Source organism: Doryrhamphus excisus, chromosome 16 (assembly GCF_030265055.1).
Source record: "Doryrhamphus excisus isolate RoL2022-K1 chromosome 16, RoL_Dexc_1.0, whole genome shotgun sequence".
Taxonomy (NCBI): Eukaryota; Metazoa; Chordata; class Actinopteri; order Syngnathiformes; family Syngnathidae; genus Doryrhamphus; species Doryrhamphus excisus.
In genome coordinates this window covers 15,232,808-15,251,420 of record NC_080481.1, presented here as the reverse complement: position 1 = coordinate 15,251,420, position 18,613 = coordinate 15,232,808, and the positions used below count along the sequence as shown (strand labels likewise).

Here is an 18,613-nt window from a genome sequence, read left to right as displayed (position 1 = left end):
TGGTGTCCTGCGGGCCACATTTGGCCCGCGGGGCCGCGTGTTTGAGACCCCTGCTTTAGATCAATAAGTCCAAAGGAGTACAAATGAGACATATTTTATTGATAGATTCAAGTGAAATTAAATAACAATGTGCAAGAAGAATAAACAACGTCAAAATACATTTTAGTCAAAATGTACATAGAAAAAAGGACAACCGATCCACTTATGAGATCCGCATGCCACTGATTGCCATGTTGACTGCTAATAAAAACTATTATACTTTATAGCTCAATATTTTATACAGTAACTGCATTCTTTGCTCTGCGACAACAGATGACGCCATTATGATTTTTTCTGTTCGTCTTCATTTACAGCAGCAAAAGCCCACATGTTGCATCATTTTCTGTTACACACTTTGCACAATCACCCTTCGGACTCCACAATAGTCGTACTTGTCAGAGTAGGTTAGCTAAAACGTGACATAACTTCAAGCAAAAGTCAACAAACATGTGCATACTGTTAAAATGGCCTCATCTAACCCTCATCTTTTAGGGTGGATGTTATTTGCACAACATTTCACCATCAACTATACAATGTATTTTGAAATGGAAACAACATTTGCATATGAAATGTTGTATTAAATTTGATGCCAAGGATATTATTTGCATTGTTTTACAAGATATGGGAAGTAAATAAAGATAGCTTTGGCAGTGGCGTAGCTTTTCCACGGAACATTCACACCCATATATCCTCAATGGGATTCCCATCTGAGTCATAATGTTGCCATTTTTTTCTTTAGTGTTTCACCACAAGCACCATCCTTATTTTAGGGCCCTTGGTAAATGTTGGAACATCATTTAGAACATGCATCTTATGTTCTCCGTTCCACCGGTCTGCCCCTTCAGGAGTCAAATAAGCGGTGTTAACATCTATTAGCGTGTGCTGATTGGCTGCTGGGAACAACCAAGGTTAATGAATCGAAGGGAATGGCTTTGGTTCACATTGTGTTATTGTTGGCTTCTCAAGAGCGTCTAGTGTCCACCTGAACTTCGGTTCTCTCCACTCGCCCAGTCCATGCAGATGAATGACAAACTCACAATCATGAAGATGAATCCCAAAGCAGCAAAGCTTGCAGCCTGGAAGGAGACACAACATAGTTGCTTTAAACGACCATCGTTATAGTTGAGTCTACTTCCTTGTATGATGGAGATAACCAAAACCTGAATTTTGGGTCTCGATAGAAAGGGTTCTTGCTCTGATGGAATGATTCGTATGTAAAAGATTCCAGGTAGGATGAAGATGAGGCTGGGGGCTGATGTGGCTCCTGTAGAGGAATTAGGAGGACAAAGACTAGTTAAAGTCTAGTTAAATAAGGTTGCAGGAAGCGGAGATGTTTCCATACTGCAAACATATACCGATGAGTCCAAAAATGTCGCGGATGGAGGGCACGAAGATGACCAGCAGGTTGACCAAAAAGATGAGGCAAAACGCTATGGCAATGTGTCTGGCCCATTGGAACGGCTTGTCGGGGCACAAGATCTGGAGGATGGCTCTTCGGATCTAAAGATGAAGGAAGTAAAAATAAATAAATGTATCAAATGTATTCATTAGTATCACATTAGGCTGCTCTCTAATGTTTTCAGTGAAATAATAAGGAGCAGTCTGGGTGGAGTCATTGGCTCCAAAGCCAAACTGCATGAAGTGTAGAGTTTAAATGATTATTTGTTTTGCTACTGGTTTATCTGCAATCTTGAAGACTGGGGGAAATATGGTGATGGTGTCTCTACTTTTAAAAATGGGAGTTACAACAGCTGTTAATAACGTGTGATACCACATATAAAGTGAAAACTGGAATATTATTTTTTTTTGTTGATAATGTATTTTAATGGGCGGCACGGTGGTCGAGTGGTTAGCGTGCAGACCTCACAGCTGGGAGACCAGGGTTCAATTCCACCCTCGGCCATCTCTGTGTGGAGTTTGCATGTTCTCCCCGTGCATGCGTGGGTTTTCTTCGGGTACTCCGGTTTCCTCCCACATTCCAAAAACATGCTAGGTTAAGCATGAGTGTGAATGGTTGTTTGTCTATATGTGCCCTGTGATTGGCCGGCGACCAGTCCAGGGTGTACCCCGCCTCTCGCCCGAAGACAGCTGGAATAGGCTCCAGCACCCTTGTGAGGAAAAAGCGGTAGAAAATGAATGAATGAATGAGTTGTAGAATGAGTGGTAAGCAAAGAGACCCGGGTTCGATTCCGCCCTCAGGCATCTCTGCGTGGAGTTTGCATGTTCTCCCGTTTCTCCGGGTACTCCGGTTTCCTCCTACATTCCAAAAACATGCTAGGTTAATTGACGTCTCCAAATTGTCCATAGGTATGAATGTGAGTGTGAATGGTTGTTTGTCTATATGTGTCCTGTGATTGGCTGGCGACCAGTCCAGAGTGTACCTCGCCTCTCGCCCGACGACAGCTGGGATAGGCTCCAGCAAAAAGCAGTAGAAAACGAATGAATGAATATATTTTAATGTCTTATTTCCATTGATGAGCAGTCCGGTGGGCCCTGCGCATTTACACGCAATGAGAGGCGTTCATTTGATTACACTCGGCTCTCACGCCTTCTCTCTTTGCTAGTTGCACCGGTGGGAGGGACGTAGGTGTGGGTGCACCGCGCTGCGCCGCTCACGAAAATTGCAACGTGAGCTATACACAAACCGTTGCCGCGGTGTAAGACTACGAAAATGGAGCCCAATGTGCGCTTCCCATAGTGCCTTGCACACTACCACCACCATGTTGTACTGTATTATCATTCATAGTAGCATATGGATTTAATCTTGTGAGATTTCATCATGTTTGTAACAGATTTTGTGGTCTAAATTCTACTTCTGGTAATTGTGTTTTGAAATATTTGTCTGTCTTTTACATAATTAACTATATGAAAATGCCGTCCCTTGAAGGTTTTGATATTTACTTTTAACTTTTAATTGAATAATTTTGTTGCCACTGGCAGAAGAAGGAGATTTTTTGTGCTAATTTTCTGGTGACCAAAACTGTGGTCTGATAATCCTGTTTGTTTTTGGCTTCATGGTATATATGAGATTAATTTGTGTCCTGGTAGCGTTTGTTGTCGGCCCAGTTGATGACTTGCGTTTGCTCATACCTGTCTGTGATTTGTTTTTGCTGGACCTTTTATCCTTTTAAGATAACTAACAACCGTGTGGAAAACACCTCAATCAGTCCAATGACACACCACACTGTGAGGCCTATTCGAAAGAACATATTAATTACCGACATATTTGACAGCGTCACTATGTACTGCACTCCGAGTGTTGTACACAGCTGCCTTGACAACATTTTCCAGGAGTGAAGCAAGACACCCCACCTCACCTCACCTCACCTCACCTAGCATAACAATGCATGCCACTGCATTACGACAATGGGCTCTAATTTCATGGCACAGCTATACCCGCTGTATTAGAAAGTGGGGTTTGTTCGTAGTTAGGGTAATTAGTAGTTAGGCGGGCCGTGGGTGGAATAAAATAAAATAAAAACAGAATTAAAAAAGACAGTTTTGTCGGGAAGCACAAATCCAAGGAAATACAGCTGGAATAGGTGTATATTCTGGAAGATCTAGAAGGTTTTCTGTGCGGGTTATTGTGTGTATCTTGCTCTATAGGAGTCCACAACGGGAAGCACAAATCCAAGGTAATACAGATGGAATAGGTGTATATTCTGGAAGATCTAGAAAGTTTTCTGTGCGCGTTATTGTGTGTATCTTGCTCTATAGGAGTCCACAACGGGAAGCACAAATCCAAGGAAATACAGCTGGAATAGGTGTATATTCTGGAAGATCTAGAAAGTTTTCTGTGCGGGTTATTGTGTGTATCTTGCTCTATAGGAGTCCACAACTCAATACAAAGGGTCAAAAAATTAGTATAATTGGTCCCTAATTGGTCCGTGTGTCGCTATAAATGTGCTCCATAGGGGGGGGGGGGGCAAGAAGGAGTGGCTAATAGTTAATCTGGAGTTCAGAGTTGAGTTTCATTTTGCCAGCTGCAACGGTAGAACTGATCCCGTCTAGAATGATGACGTGGATAAATTCATCGAATATGGAGCCCAATGTGCGCTTCCAATAATGCCTCACACACTACCACCACCATATTGTACTGTATTATCATTCACAGTAGTGATATGGCATATGACTGCATTTAATCTTGTGAGATTTCATCATGTTTTTGTCTAAATTCTACTTCTGGTAATTGTGTTTTGAAATATTTGTCTGTCTTATGAGTATAATTGGTCCCTAATTGTTCCGTGTGTCGCTATAAATGTGCTCCATAGGGGGAGCAAGAAGGCGTGGCTAATAGTTAATCTGGAGTTCAGAGTTGAGTTTCATTTTGCCAGCTGCAACAGTAGAACCGATCCCGTCTAGAATGATGGCGTGGATAAATTCAACCAAAATGGAGCCCAATGTGCGCTTCCAATAATGCCTCACACACTACCACCACCATATTGTACCGTATTATCATTCATAGTAGTGATATGGCATATGACTGGATTTAATCTTGTGAGATTTCATCATGTTTTTGTCTAAATTCTACTTCTGGTAATTGTGTTTTGAAATATTTGTCTGTCTTATGAGTATAATTGGTCGCTAATTGGTCTGTGTGTTGCTATAAATGTGCTCCATGGGGGGGGCAAGAAGGCGTGGCTAATAGTTAATCTGGAGTTCAGAGTTGAGTTTCATTTTGCCAGCTGCAACGGTAGAACTGATCCTGTCTAGAATGATGACGTGGATAAATTCAACGAAAATGGAGCCCAATGTGCGCTTCCAATAATGCCTCACACACTGCCACCACCATATTGTACTGTATTATCATTCATAGTAGTGATATGGCATATGACTGGAGATTTCATCATGTTTGTAACAGATTTTTGTCTAAATTCTACTTCTGGTAATTGTGTTTTGAAATATTTGTCTGTCTTATGAGTATAATTGGTCCCTAATTGGTCCCTAATTGGTCCGTGTGTCGCTATAAATGTGCTCCATCGGGGGGCAAAAAGGCGTGGCGAATAGTTAATCTGGAGTTCAGAGTTGATTTTCATTTTGCCAGCTGCAACGGTAGAACCAATCCTGTCTCGAATGATGGCGTGGATAAATTCAACTGTATTTCTCACCGGGAAGAGAACCACGGGTACGGTTAAAGTGACAGCCATCAGCACGGCGAGGCGCACACAAAGGATCAGGACATCCAGAGCATCCACACGAATGTAAGTGTGCAACAGCTCGGACTCCACAGCACCTATAGGGAGAGAAAAACAAACACCCCCTTTGACACCCTGCTCATTCATCATGCTGTGAAATGTACGTCTGTGTATTCAATTGACAACAAGTGGGTCATTCATTTGGACTTTGGGTTTCAAGGTCATGTTTGAGTCTTACCATAGAAGGTGAGGTAGCCAAAAAGGGCTGTTAGCAGGTACATGATGAACATGGCCAGGATGGAAATGTTGGCAACATTCTGCATACGCTTCTTGGTGGCACTGGGACCAAGCAGACAATCGGAGGTTTAATTTTAAGCTCGATTTGAGTGTGAATAATAACGATGACTTACTCTCTTAGCTCGGTGTAGATGGGTAGCACCTCCGGGTGGCAGACAAACGCAAAAGCCAGAATCGGGATGGTGTACGCCGTCTAAAAAGCCATTTATTCATGCCAATTGTATATTTTTAACTTATTTTTAACTTATTTTTAACTCACTTGTGAATTGATGGTGAATAGCCTGGCATCACAGAAGACGTCATCCTCCTCAGTGGCTGTGAGGTTGTCATAAACGAGATGCATCGATGATGATGTGTTATGATGACTGTCCAGTGGACAAGGGATGTTGAATTTCTTATAAATCACCTTTGGAAGACCAGATCGTTATTAGTGATACGTTGCGTACTTAATAGAAAGCTTGTTTTGTTACTCAAGAGACTTACCGAAAAAAGGAAAAACACCATGCAAGAAAGGGAGAAGCCACTTGTGTAACCCAAATAACCTGCAGGGTAACAATATCATGAACTGATAAGTGATCAGCTATGTGTTATTTGAGCTTAGTTTATAATATGAAATGCTGCACAAATGGACGTGATGTGTAGAAAATGTGATGACAGGATGCAAAAACATACCGAGTTGTTTCATGAGTGCAAGAGGAAGGATGATGGCAACACTAACAATGATGATCAAATAGTTTCCATTCAAGAACCACTCTCTAGGAGACAGCCATATATAAATAAACGTGAAAACAAAATCAGTGCATCAATCTGGACCAAAAAAGAACCAAAACCTTTTCGCTCTACTCACCCAGTGTTTTCCTGTTTGCCCAGAAAAGCCTGAATGACCAGAGGTAGCTCAGACTTGACAATAAAGAGGTAGCTGGACATTGCTGCAAAAAAAAAAAAAAAAAAAAAATCCTTTATGTTATTTTACCAAAAAGGAGTTAAAATAAAAAAAAAACGCTATACCTCCAATGTTGTGTACTGTGATAACAACGGCAGCCAAAAGTTTCCCCGCAGGACCAAAAGCTCTGTTTCCAAGCTGCTCATATGCTCGGATGCCTGAAAAAAAAACCCCAAACCTTGTAAATTTAAGCCAGTTACATGTCGTAAAACCTGCATGTGCTCTTCTTACCGACGACGCCTGCGCTTTTCAGCAGGAGGTGGATTGAGTATGCCGAAAGAATGGCAATGAAAATCAACAGGATTCTGAAACAAATGGACAAAGAGAGTTAAAGTAATAAGTGATAAGAAAAAGACACAAGAAAGTTGCAATTAATTTTATGAAAATTTGCTAATAATATATGAATTAATTACATCCTGGCAATTTGACAAGGTTATTTTACACCATTGTTAGAGAACCAGGTAAATAACTTCATCGAGAGTAGGAGTCAGCAAGTGAATGCACCATGGCCTGCGTTTGTTGACACATGAGACTATTACTATTGTATTTTAGTTAGTTCCATTTGTGTATTGTGGCAAATACTTTAATAATAATACTTACTTAAATGTTCCGAATTGGGCTTTTTTTTTTTTACTCACAAACATTTCGAATTTAAAACTAGTATCATAAATAAACAAATCTTATTTTGAGCTGACACTGTGTCAGTGTGAGAGGTCTCACTCGCTCACATTTTGTATTTGCTGAACGTTTGTAGGCTAAAATGCAAATAATAAAGAAAAAATAGTAATACAAAAATATGCTTGCTGACTGTATTGTTTTGAAATAATGACCCATAGTTCCGATATTGATATTCTTTTACATAAAATTTGATGTAATTATTGTGGTACAGGGTCACACAAAATGATCTGACACATTTGTGGGTTAAATAAAAGGCAAATAAAGTAAAGAAACAAAAAAGTGTTTTTTATTTTCGAAAAGTACATATAATGCCATTTTTTTTTCATATAACGCCATTTTGCAAGAAAAATAGTAATACAAAAATATGCTTGCTGACTCTATAGTTTTAAAATAGTGACCCATAGTTCTGAAATTGATATTCTTTTACATAAAATTTGATGTAATTATTGTTGTACAGGGTCAGGCAAAATGATCTGACACATTTGCGGGTTAAATAAAAGGCAAATAAAGTAAAGAAACAAAAAAGTGTTTTTATTTTCTAAAAGTACATATAATGCCATTTTTTTAATATAACGCAATTTTGCAAGAAAAATAGTAATACAAAAATATGCTTGCTGACTCTATAGTTTTAAAATAGTGACCCATAGTTCCGAAATTAATATTCTTTTATATAAAATTTGATGCAATTATTGTTGTACAGGGTCAGGCAAAATGATCTGACACATTTGTGGGTTACATAAAGGGCAAATAAAGTAAAGAAACAAAAAAGTGTTTCTTATAATGAAAAAAAAATGTACATATAATGCCATTTTTTTCATGTAACACCATTTTGCTTATTTTGCCTGACCCTCTAGTCGCACATCGAATTGTTTACCACAAAGAGATTTTCCCTACTTATTATAGATAAAAATGTATTCCTATCTGCGATTAAATGTGATTAATTGTGAGTTAACTACGGACAAAATTTGATTAATCACGATCAAATATTTGACTCGTTTGACAGCCCTAATATGAACATACCATGATACATCCCAAAAATATAGTAAGACTGTAGTATATGCTAAGGTCCATATCGACCAACCCTAGTATGAACTGTTTTGGGCTTAACGTTAACGTTCTTATGTCACATAAAAGGGTGCTTAGTTTGTAAATCAATGTTGAAAACTTGATAATGTTCGATTCCACAACAACCTTATATCCCCACCTCTTTTTCCCCCCCACCACGGGATAGCACACGGCTGATCCAGGCAAGCGTGTGTTGGATCTGATCACTACAGGCTATATTTAACCGCTTAAATCAGATTTAGGGAAGCTCTGTGTGTGTGTGTGTGAGTGACAGAGAGAGAGAGAGAGAAAGAGAGAGAGAGAGAGAAAGAGAGAGAGAGAGAGAGAGCTCAAATGTGCAATCAGATAGATCAGGCCCTCATGCTGCAGAACTTGTATACGTTTCACCTACACGCCGTGAGCTTCCACCCACGCAAATTCACAATACTCAAAGCCAACACTCAGAGAGATGATTGGATGAATGCAAACGCCTACAAATGGGACTCCTACCTCATAAAGTATAATTTTTTTAATTGCTTGAAAAAGTGGTGTAGAAAGTCTTCACATAAAAGTGAAACCAAAAAGGCTTCATGACTAAATACGCTGTAATAAACACTAATACACACTCGCTTCTTAGGTATCTATACTTACATAAAAAGAATGATTCCGGTGTTGGACATCGCAAAAGCCAGTCCCAGAATTCCACTTCCCATTATAGCGTTACTGAGGTTAAAAATCGACATTCCGAAGGAGGTCTTCCCCTCGAACTGTACCAAATGGAGATAATACAGAACGATCAGTGAACGAATTGAATAGTTCAAACCCGTTAGTGAGAACAACTCACATCTGTGAAGTGGGTTTCTTTTTTGGCACCACCAGCTTTATGAGGGAGGAACTCATCATGCTCAGCCATGGCGTCCAGGCCATCAAACCTACAAAGCAAATAAAGCCCAACATGAATGCACTAGAACAGTGAAATATTTATTAATATATTGAAATGCATATGTAAGTAATGTGTAATTGTTGTGCTATGTGAGATTCATTCATTCATTCATTTTCTACCGCTTTTTCCTCACGAGGGTCGCGGGGGGTGCTGGAGCCCATCCCAGCTGTCGTACTACCCTGGACTTGTCGCCAGCCAACCACAGGGCACATATAGACAAACAACCATTCACACTCACATTCATACCTATGGACAATTTGGAGTCGCTAATTAACCTAGCATGTTTTTGGAATGTGGGAGGAAACCGGAGTACCCGGAGAAAACCCATGCATGCACGGGGAGAACATGCAAACTCCACACAGAGATGTGCCGAGGGTGGAATTGAACCCTGGTCTCCTAGCCACTAACCACTACACCGCCGTGCCGCCCGCTATGTGAGATCTTGAATGCAAATATAAACATTAGACATTTAGACGTAGTTGTGGTTTAATTGTCTAGATTGTCTAGATTGGAGCATACGATGATAAGAAGTCCAAACGTGATGCCCCATGAGCAAGGCACCATCACTTTCCTCCTAAAAAGCTACTCACCCGTCATCTCGACTGTGTCCATTCATCTTCTGAAGCTCCATTCCGATGAAGTCTGTGTAGACTCGGTAGATTGATGAAATAATCTCTTCAAGAGAGAAAAATATTGAATATTTCATGTTTTTTCTTTGGTTAAGAGATTAAGATTAAGATATGCCTTTATTCGTCAGCAAGAGTACAGAGTCAGTTAAGCAGTACAAAATACACAATATAGAAAAATAAACAATATAAATAACCCAAGTATTAACAAAATCAACAGTTTTTTTTCCCAGAGTTATATACAATACAGTATGTAGATAATATGAAACGAGATGACATATATGATCAGTCTATACACTGAGATCTTGTTAGAGAGTTAATATGAGAGTTAATATATACGGCTATAGTGCGTATACTGGAACAACCGGCACACAAGAAGCATCAGTTATGATATGTTGAGTGAACGCAAAGTAGTAAAGGCTGCGTTGACGCGTACACGCACACATTTTTTTTTTTTTTGTCTCCTTTGATCTGACTGGTTCAGAAATTCCTTGGCAAACATACGCTTTCTGATTCCAGTATGGCTGTTTGAAGATCATGTCCCTGCAATGTGCTTTATGTCTACATAAAGCTGCTAAGGCAGGGGTCTCAAACCCCAAATGTTTGAGGAGCCCGCCTTGATATGAAAGTTTAATGTCAGTGCGGCCCCGCGCAAGTTTGATATGGATGCTGTATGGTATCATGTACCCAGAAAAAATTATTACGTTTGATTCATGTTCATGTTAAAGGTTAAATAACTGTTAATAGTTATCCTCCCTATCCGTGTGGAAGTGGTAAGTTTTTGGCTATTTAAGTTTAAAGGAAATTACTTGAAGGCTACCGTTTAGGTCGCTAGCTCTCTAGTTTGCGAGTTCGCATGTGTCTCAAGACCCTGCAGTTGCGCAATAGGTTGTAAATAACAAAAAAGTATAAATGTGACTATAGTCGTGTTTTGTCATGTCTACAGGGCTCTAATAATGCTTTGTTCATTTTAATCTGAAAAAAAATAATTTGTCTACCCACCAACTATATGTGGTTTCTTAAGTTTTTATTATTTGCTGTTTTATTATTATTATTATATTTATTTATTACTGATTGATTTTCTTTATTCTTGATTTGTTTATTTATTTTTCATCTTATTTTGTGCAGAAAAATAAAAATTAAGATTGTAGAAAATCGGAACCAAAGCACTGAAAAAGTTTGTATATTTTTCTGTTTTTAATAAATGCATTTTTTTTTTTTTTTTTTTAGAAAACCTGATGCGGCCCACCCAGCCTTGCCCAGACCCTAGCTCCAGCGGGCCCCCAGGTAAATTGAGTTTGAGACCCCTGTGCTAAGGAAAGACCAAAGAGGAGTGTATAGGTCTGTGCTCCTGCCACAGGGTCATGAGATACTTTCTTCAGGTCACAGAGACGCCTTCAGGATTCTCACATGACCCGATAAACAAGTGTTAAACAACACTGTGTAAATACCAGACAATTTTCCTCATAAAACTCTACGATTTTCTTTCACTTGTACACCAGTCATAGAAATCCAGACGACCATACGCTGATACTTCGATACAAATAATTGTTATGTAAAAATGCACTGATCACATCACTGAGAAAAAACGTAAAAAAAAAGAAAAACAATACTACAACGTGTTAATAAGAGATCCATTCTATTAGATTTGAATGATAAAAGTATATAGTAAGAGTACAAGTATTACTACCACAACTACTATGGCTCCCGGTTCCCACATGGGTCTGTCTGATGCAAGACTGGCTCACTATTGACAGTTACTCCCTCCACTCCCTTCTTCAAAACGTACAACACAAGGACATGGAAGGAAGCCGCTTACCGTGGCGTGAAAGAATGCAGTCTTCTTTTCCTTTTCCGCTAATAAAAGTCCTGGAAAAAAAACGTCGAGAAAGAATCCTTGTGCTCAGCTTTCAGACTATTCCTGTGTGTAATTATTTCTTCAGACCCAGGAGTCACTTCAGGAGCTGTTGTTAGAGGAGCAAGGAGAGAGTGAGGGAGATTAGACTAGGGAGGGAGTAAAGGGGAAAGGGAACACCCATCGTTATTAACCCTTTGTTTCAACTACAGGTAGCGGTTCCTGAGTGTGCACAGACGGCGACGGCTTCGCTCACCAGGTGTCTTCATTCAGAAGGTGTCAAGACCCGGCCGGCCGGGGGGAACTCGAATATTCATTCAGAGCTGCATTACAAGTCAGTCAACCACCATGGTGCACACACACACAAGGGGAGCCATTATACCTTGTCGTTTGTGTGGAGAGGAGGGGCAAAGGAGGTGTCACCTGAGGTGGGCTACTAACAGATACTTCTCTTCCAAGTCACGGTGGTGCTAATTGGTTAAGCAGATAAATGCTTATTTAAGGTTCCCAGCATGTGATTGTGCTTACGGCTGGAAAGAAGTTATCATGGAGGTAAGTCCCTGACGTGACACGAGAGGAGAGTATATTTACTGAACATTCGAGAAGAACATTTTTTTTTTTACAAAAACAGGAGGTGGGGTGAGGAAGGAGATTTCAGTTGGCTGATAAAGTCGAACAAAACGGAGATATGAGTTTTGTCCGAACGCCCAAGAAACACCCATTAGCATTATCTCAGCATGACAGTAATCCTTCACTGGAACATGTGTCTTAATGCAGCAGTCCACTGCTAGGCTGCAACTGATGATTACTTTATGGTTGTTTTGGTTAGAATACCAACCAAACACAAACAGTTGGTGGTTTTGGTTCAATGTCAACCACTGTTTTCCCAAGGGGCTGCACGGTGGACGAGTGGCCATACAACTAAAGTTCGATTCCCGCTCGAGCAGTTTGGATTTTCCATGTTCTCCCCGTGCATGCGTGGGTTTTCTCCGGGTACTCCGGTTTCCTCCCAAAAACATGCTAGGTTAATTGGCGACTCCAAATTGTCCATAGGTATGAATGTGAGTGTGAATGGTTGTTTGTCTATATGTGCCCTGTGATTGGCTGGCCGACCAGTCCCAGGGTGTACCCAAAGACAGCTGAGGGACGACTAAAGGCATATCTTATCTTAAATTCCAAAATAAAATAAAATAAAATAAAATAAAATGAAATGAAATGAAATGAAATAAAATGAAATGAAATGAAATGAAATAAAATAAAATAAAATAAAATAAAATAAAATAAAATAAAATAAAATAAAATAAAATAAAATAAAATAAAATAAAATAAAATAAAATAAAATAAAATAAAAAATAAAAAATAAAATAAAAATTTTCCCTTGTGAGGAAAAAGCGGTAGAAAATGAATGAAAACTAAACTAAACTAAAATTAAATTAAATTAAATTATTATTTTTTAACAATAATTATAATAATAATAAATAAAATAAAAATTCACATTTGAGAGACTGAAATCAAAGGATATTTACATTTTTTTAATTTAAAAAAAACGATGTTTTGAATACCGAAATTGTTGTCAATTATAGATCAGATAATCGATTAATAAATTTTAATTAATTAATTAATTAATAAATCATTCCAGTCCACTGTAATGCCTTTCTGTATTATAGCTCTAATTTGTTTGCCTTATTTCAATTCTTTGTCACCCTTTTAAATGTCAAGTAGTAACCCAAATAGATATTTGATATTTGACGTTTTTCAAACTCAAATATCTGATAAAAGTGCAAAGTGTAGTATAAATTTGAGGTGCCTAATAATACTGTGCCAGCACAAAAAAAACTTTAACAAATTTTTCAGGAACAATAAGACTCCACCATACCCCCTTGACCCTACTGAGGTCAAGGTCAAGGTTGTCATGATGTTATAGATCTGAGGAATTCAGTTGAACTGATTCATCTCCTCGGATAAACAATAAGTTACTTTATTTTTGTTAGATTTTATTGTTTGCCCAGGCAAAGAGAGATTTCATTTGATGATAGCACACACAGATGGCGGAGAGATTCCTCACCGTGTGACCTTTTTGACACATAATCAGCTTAATTTAACATACCATCTATTTTTATACACTGGTTATTCAAAACCACATGTGCTGTATTTGTCTTTGGTCTCGGCCAAATGGTGTCTAAATATTGAGACAGCAGAGTCGCTTTCTTGACTTTCTCATCCAACAAACGCTGAGCCGTCTTAAGGCAAAAAGTTATAGGATAAAAGAACATCAATGAACTTCTTCTTCTCAGCTGTAATACGAGAGTAAGAGAGTCGAGAGAAGGCGGCAATTGTTTGCGTGAAGACATTTCCTGTCATGTCACATGTTAGCCCGGGGGTACGCATGATACTCAGCTACTTGCAGGGATCACATTGTCTCTTAGTTTTAGCGTGGAATAATAAGATCTCATTACCGAGACACTGAACAGAAATTGTGATGAAGCTACAATGCTGCCTACAGCTGGTAGAATCTATTAAAAGAAAATTCCTGTCAGGGAGCCTTATAGTATCTGCAGGTCACTACAGTGCCATCTGTAGGAAACACACTAAGATGCAGCAGGATCGGGTAAAAAAAAAAAAAATTATATGAAAAATTATATTATGAAACCCACCATCCTTGTTGGGTATCAATACAAAATTGATCCACAGATCCAGTTACACTATTATTTTTTAAATGTACAATGTAGTACTGAGTACTGACATTGCCAGACCTAAGTATCAATATTATCTTTGTCAAGGTTCTTGCATTAGAACTCTTTACATTGCGCAGATGTACCCAATATTGACAATTGCTAAGATCAATATTCATCCAATCCATTTTCAATGCCGCTTATTACAAGGGTCGTGGGGTATGCTGGAGCCAATCCCAGCTAATTTTGGGCGAGAGGCGTTTTATTTTATTTTATTTTATTTTATTTTATTTTATTTTATTTTATTTAGTTATTTAATAAGGCAAACAAATTAGAGCTATAAAGGCATTACAGTGGACTGGAACGATTTATTGATGAATCAATGATTAATCAATTATTTGATTAATTCACAACAATTACGTTATTCAAAACATAGTTTTTTAATTAAAAAAAATGTAAATATCCTTTGATTTCAGTCTCTCAAATGTGAATTTTTATTTTATTTATTATTATATAATTATTGTTAAAAATTAATATTAATACATTTTTAATAATTAATATTTATTTTATTTTGAAATTTAAGATAAGATATGCCTTTTGTCGTCCCTCAGCTGTCTTCGGGCGAGAGGGCGAGTACACCCTGGATTGGTGGCCAGCCAATCACAGGGCACATATAGACAAAAACCATTCACACTCACATTCATACCTATGGACAATTTGGAGTCGCCAATTAACCTAGCATGTTTTTGGAATGTGGGAGGAAACCGGAGTACCCGGAGAAAACGTTTAACTCTATTGGTGGGTGGACCGGAGGGGTCAAAATACCAGTCAGTATCTGCTGTGTCCACCATTTGCCTCAAATGCAGCATACATCGATCCACAGCATTCCAAACATGCTCAGTGGGTGACATGTTGGCCGTGCAAGTACTGGGATGTTTCCAGCTTCTTGCTTCTTGCAAAACGGTGCTGTGCATTATCATGCTGCAACATGAGGAGATGCTTGTGGATGAATGACAAAACAACCCCACAAATCCGTCCATTTAAGATTAAGATTTTTATTTCTTTTATTTAACCAGATACCAGGAGTGACCTGGCCAAGAGGTCAACAACACGCATCATAATAAACACAGAAATAAAAAAAATCATAATCACTAAAATTTCCCTACAATGTGTATTTTTTTTTTTGTGGTACAAACTGCTTAGGTTGGGATAGGCTCCAGCATCCAAATAGAAAATGGATGGATGCACTTCTGCCACCGAGTGGCTATTTTAATGGCATTAAAATTGCTCTCAAGCTTAATCCATTAATGAGGAGTTGGAGGTGTGTAATTTTTTTCGTGGTCCAAACTGCTTAGGTTGGGATAGGCTCCAGCATCCAAATACAAAATGGATGCACTTCTGCCACATTAGCACCTCCTTTAGCCTCTTGGGGTTTATAAAAATATACAACTACATCTATGGTATCGACCTTTGGTACTAAACTACTTTTGCAAAAGAGACCTAAAGTAGAATAAAACTATTTTATTCTGACAAAAAAAAAAGAAACAGCTGAAACAACAGAAAAATTGAGTCCTTTGTTATTTCCCCCTGTCAACCCACACAAAGAAATTACACCGAGCGTCTGGGTTGGCGGCGTGCCCCTGAGGACGGGAGCACACAAAGAACTGTCGGCCCATGTTGGGCCCCTCCTTCTTAACAGTACGCAACACACAGGGTTCGCCATGAACCTTGCAAGCGGGTGGCGGGGGCGGCCCGTGAAGGACAGACTTCCAAAACAGTAACGAAGCTCCTTCGCTGCCACGTGGGTTTGATGTTTGTGTGCGAAAGACTTCAGTTTGTGTCCTCTCCTGTTTGTCTGGCGTGGCGATGTTGTCTGGCGTGTTGTCGACCTGTGGTAAAACATCACGCACCAGCTCAGGGCGGTCAGGTTTGAATAGGCCATCCTTAATTGGTGGTGCGTTGACGGAATCTTTGGGGGAGCTAAGTTCATTTTTGGGTTTAAAAAAGGCAAGAAGATTTCCCTGCGGCTTTAAGGAAGCCTTAACTGTTTTGGCCTTTTTGGTTTTCGGCACACCAGATTCAGTGCTCATGGTTCGTTTGGTACCAGAGCCATTCCCTGCTGCGGGTGTATTTATGTTCTCCCTCCTTTCCGCTTCTTCTTGAGATCCGGGTAAAGCATCCCTTGACTTTTGGTCCACTTTAACAAAAAAGCGTGACAGTTTCTGCTGCTTGCCTGCAAACTCCGGCAGATAGCAGGTAGAAAGAGGTGGAGGCCTGGAGCTGGGCAGCACAGAGCACCTGAGTGCCCCCCATACGGGACAATGGTCCGAGCCCTCCACCTCCGGCATGATGTCGGCTTCTGCAAACTGCTCCCGTGCGAGCTGATAATCTGCGAAGATGTAGTCAATGCGTGTTCCGTAGTTGGTCTGGCGGGCCCCCGTGAGAGTGGACCAGCACGTGAAGGCCCCGGTGCGAGTTGGATGGAAATAGCGAAAGGTGTCAACAAACTGTCCGCCACGGAGGACATCTGTTGTTGATTCAGACGCTTTTTCATCCCTTAAGAAGCCGTTAAGCCATTTCCTACCGGGGTTGTCCTCAAAGTCATCCTGAGGCGAGAGAGGAAAACTATTATTCCTTATTTCATATATTGTGTAATATGAGCTGTTTCAAATATTTACAGTTTGAAGCTATTCAGTGTGAATATATTTTGTTGAAATTACTGAGAAATGGAAAGTTGAGCATTACAGCAAAAATTGACTCTTATTTTCAGGTCTGTATTTGTATCTTTGTATACTATAGGTTATACTATACTATAGGTTATACTATACTATACTATACTATACTACCTATACTATAGGTTCAAACAGTTTGATACAAATACATGTATTTGTTGCATCCTTAATATTATATATACACACTATATATATATGTCTGTGTGTGTGTGTTTATTTTACAGCAAATACACAGGCAATCTAACCTTATACTTACAATTTCACTGGGGTCACAGTGGTCAATTGGGCGATGAGACGTATTTACATCCCCCAAAACAATGACATGGCTAGAAAACAGGACAGAGTTACAATGTACACACATTAAGTTAAAAAATTGTACAATATCCCATCTTGGAGCGACACAGTGTGTACATTAGCATTAAAGCTACAGACACACAAAATGACGTGTTGGCAGAACAGTAGCTAATTACTAGTTTTTAGTTATTGTTATTGTTATTAGTAAGAAATTACTGTTTATGCTGTACATTGTTCATATTTGATGTCATGTCATTTATTCTCCACATTATTATTTATTATTATACGGGAGCCAGACAACGACATTTTGTTGGTAATTTCACTGCTGTGTTATTGCTTGTAAATGTCCAAAATTAGCATTTGGGGCAACACACTTTTAATGAAGTATTGTTTTAAAATAGTATAATATTGGACGTGTGTATTATTATTTCAGATACATATATGTGTGGTAAACTAAACAGATGAACATAGGAAAATAATACCTCACCTCCCCTTTTTCAGTATAGCCTCAGCTCGTCTCTGCAGCAGCTTGTAGAACTGCAGTTTGAACTGTTTTCTCTCTGGCTTCTCGGGGTCAGCACGGGGACAGTAAACATTTATAACCGTAACCGTGCTCGACTGTGTTTTGTCCGAACACCTGCAAGAATCAGCGAAAATAAACAGCAAACACATACATCGATATATACTGTACAGGCAATGGCGTTTTCTTACTGGACTCTGTGTTGTGTGATGACAGCTCGTCCTTCCTTGTCTAAAAGCTGCAGCTCCTCATCAGTAAACTCAGAGTGGTCACCGTAGCAACCAATGGCCCCCTCATGATTGGTCAGTAAACCGGTGAGGCCCTCCTCAGCAGCAAACGGTGTAGCACTCTCTTTACAGTAAGTAGCAACCCCTGTGAAAAGCAAGTCAAAGGTCCTGGTGAATACATAAAAAAAAAACATTCGAAGACACAACATAAAAATTGCTTCAAAGATGAAAAACCTGAGTAGCCGCTGCGTCCTCGACTGAAACTGAAATAGGAGTTGTAACCATCTACGATGGCGGTTCTTTCATCCAGCAGGTCTCCTTGGAGTTAAAATAAAACAAAATTACTCTGGTACTAAATTTGATGTGTTAATGAACCCGGCTTTAATAAACAAAATACTTACTTGTCACTTTGGTCTCCTGGACACATATAATATCCGCATCCAGTGCATCGAGTGTCTTTTTAATTGCGCATCTGAATGTTCGTATTCCATTTATATTCCAGGTGGCAATCTTCATTGTGTATAAATGTAGAAATCTGCACACTGTCAGGATCGCAAAACCTTGTGCACACCCGGAAGTACGCCGGAAGTGGGGGATGTTCAGGCGGA

The 18,613-nt window shown here is 39.3% G+C and overlaps 2 protein-coding genes across 3 annotated transcripts; both read right to left on the bottom strand.

Moving 5' to 3' along the window:
• Positions 1-78: 78 nt before the first annotated feature.
• Positions 79-11,967, bottom strand: LOC131104163 (sodium-coupled neutral amino acid transporter 3-like). 2 transcript variants are annotated; one of them, XM_058051043.1, is made up of 17 exons: positions 11,817-11,967; positions 11,525-11,709; positions 9,670-9,754; positions 8,981-9,068; positions 8,788-8,903; positions 6,646-6,719; positions 6,480-6,572; positions 6,319-6,400; positions 6,144-6,226; positions 5,955-6,013; positions 5,731-5,877; positions 5,585-5,664; positions 5,413-5,513; positions 5,148-5,272; positions 1,395-1,539; positions 1,200-1,303; positions 79-1,115 (listed from the first exon to the last, which is right to left on the bottom strand). In XM_058051043.1, exons 3-17 carry the CDS (start codon positions 9,708-9,710, stop codon positions 1,011-1,013), a joined length of 1,443 nt encoding a protein of 480 aa, XP_057907026.1. In that variant the 5' UTR covers positions 9,711-9,754; positions 11,525-11,709; positions 11,817-11,967; the 3' UTR covers positions 79-1,010. The 2 variants fall into 2 exon arrangements, with proteins under 2 accessions (XP_057907026.1, XP_057907028.1); XM_058051045.1 differs by having other exon boundaries at positions 11,525-11,669; positions 11,817-11,939.
• A 3,213-nt stretch (positions 11,968-15,180) lies between these two features.
• Positions 15,181-18,592, bottom strand: apex2 (APEX nuclease (apurinic/apyrimidinic endonuclease) 2). Its single transcript, XM_058051507.1, has 6 exons — positions 18,407-18,592; positions 18,240-18,323; positions 17,970-18,150; positions 17,746-17,895; positions 17,221-17,290; positions 15,181-16,838 (listed from the first exon to the last, which is right to left on the bottom strand). Exons 1-6 carry the CDS (start codon positions 18,519-18,521, stop codon positions 15,810-15,812), a joined length of 1,629 nt encoding a protein of 542 aa, XP_057907490.1. The 5' UTR covers positions 18,522-18,592; the 3' UTR covers positions 15,181-15,809.
• Positions 18,593-18,613: the final 21 nt, after the last annotated feature.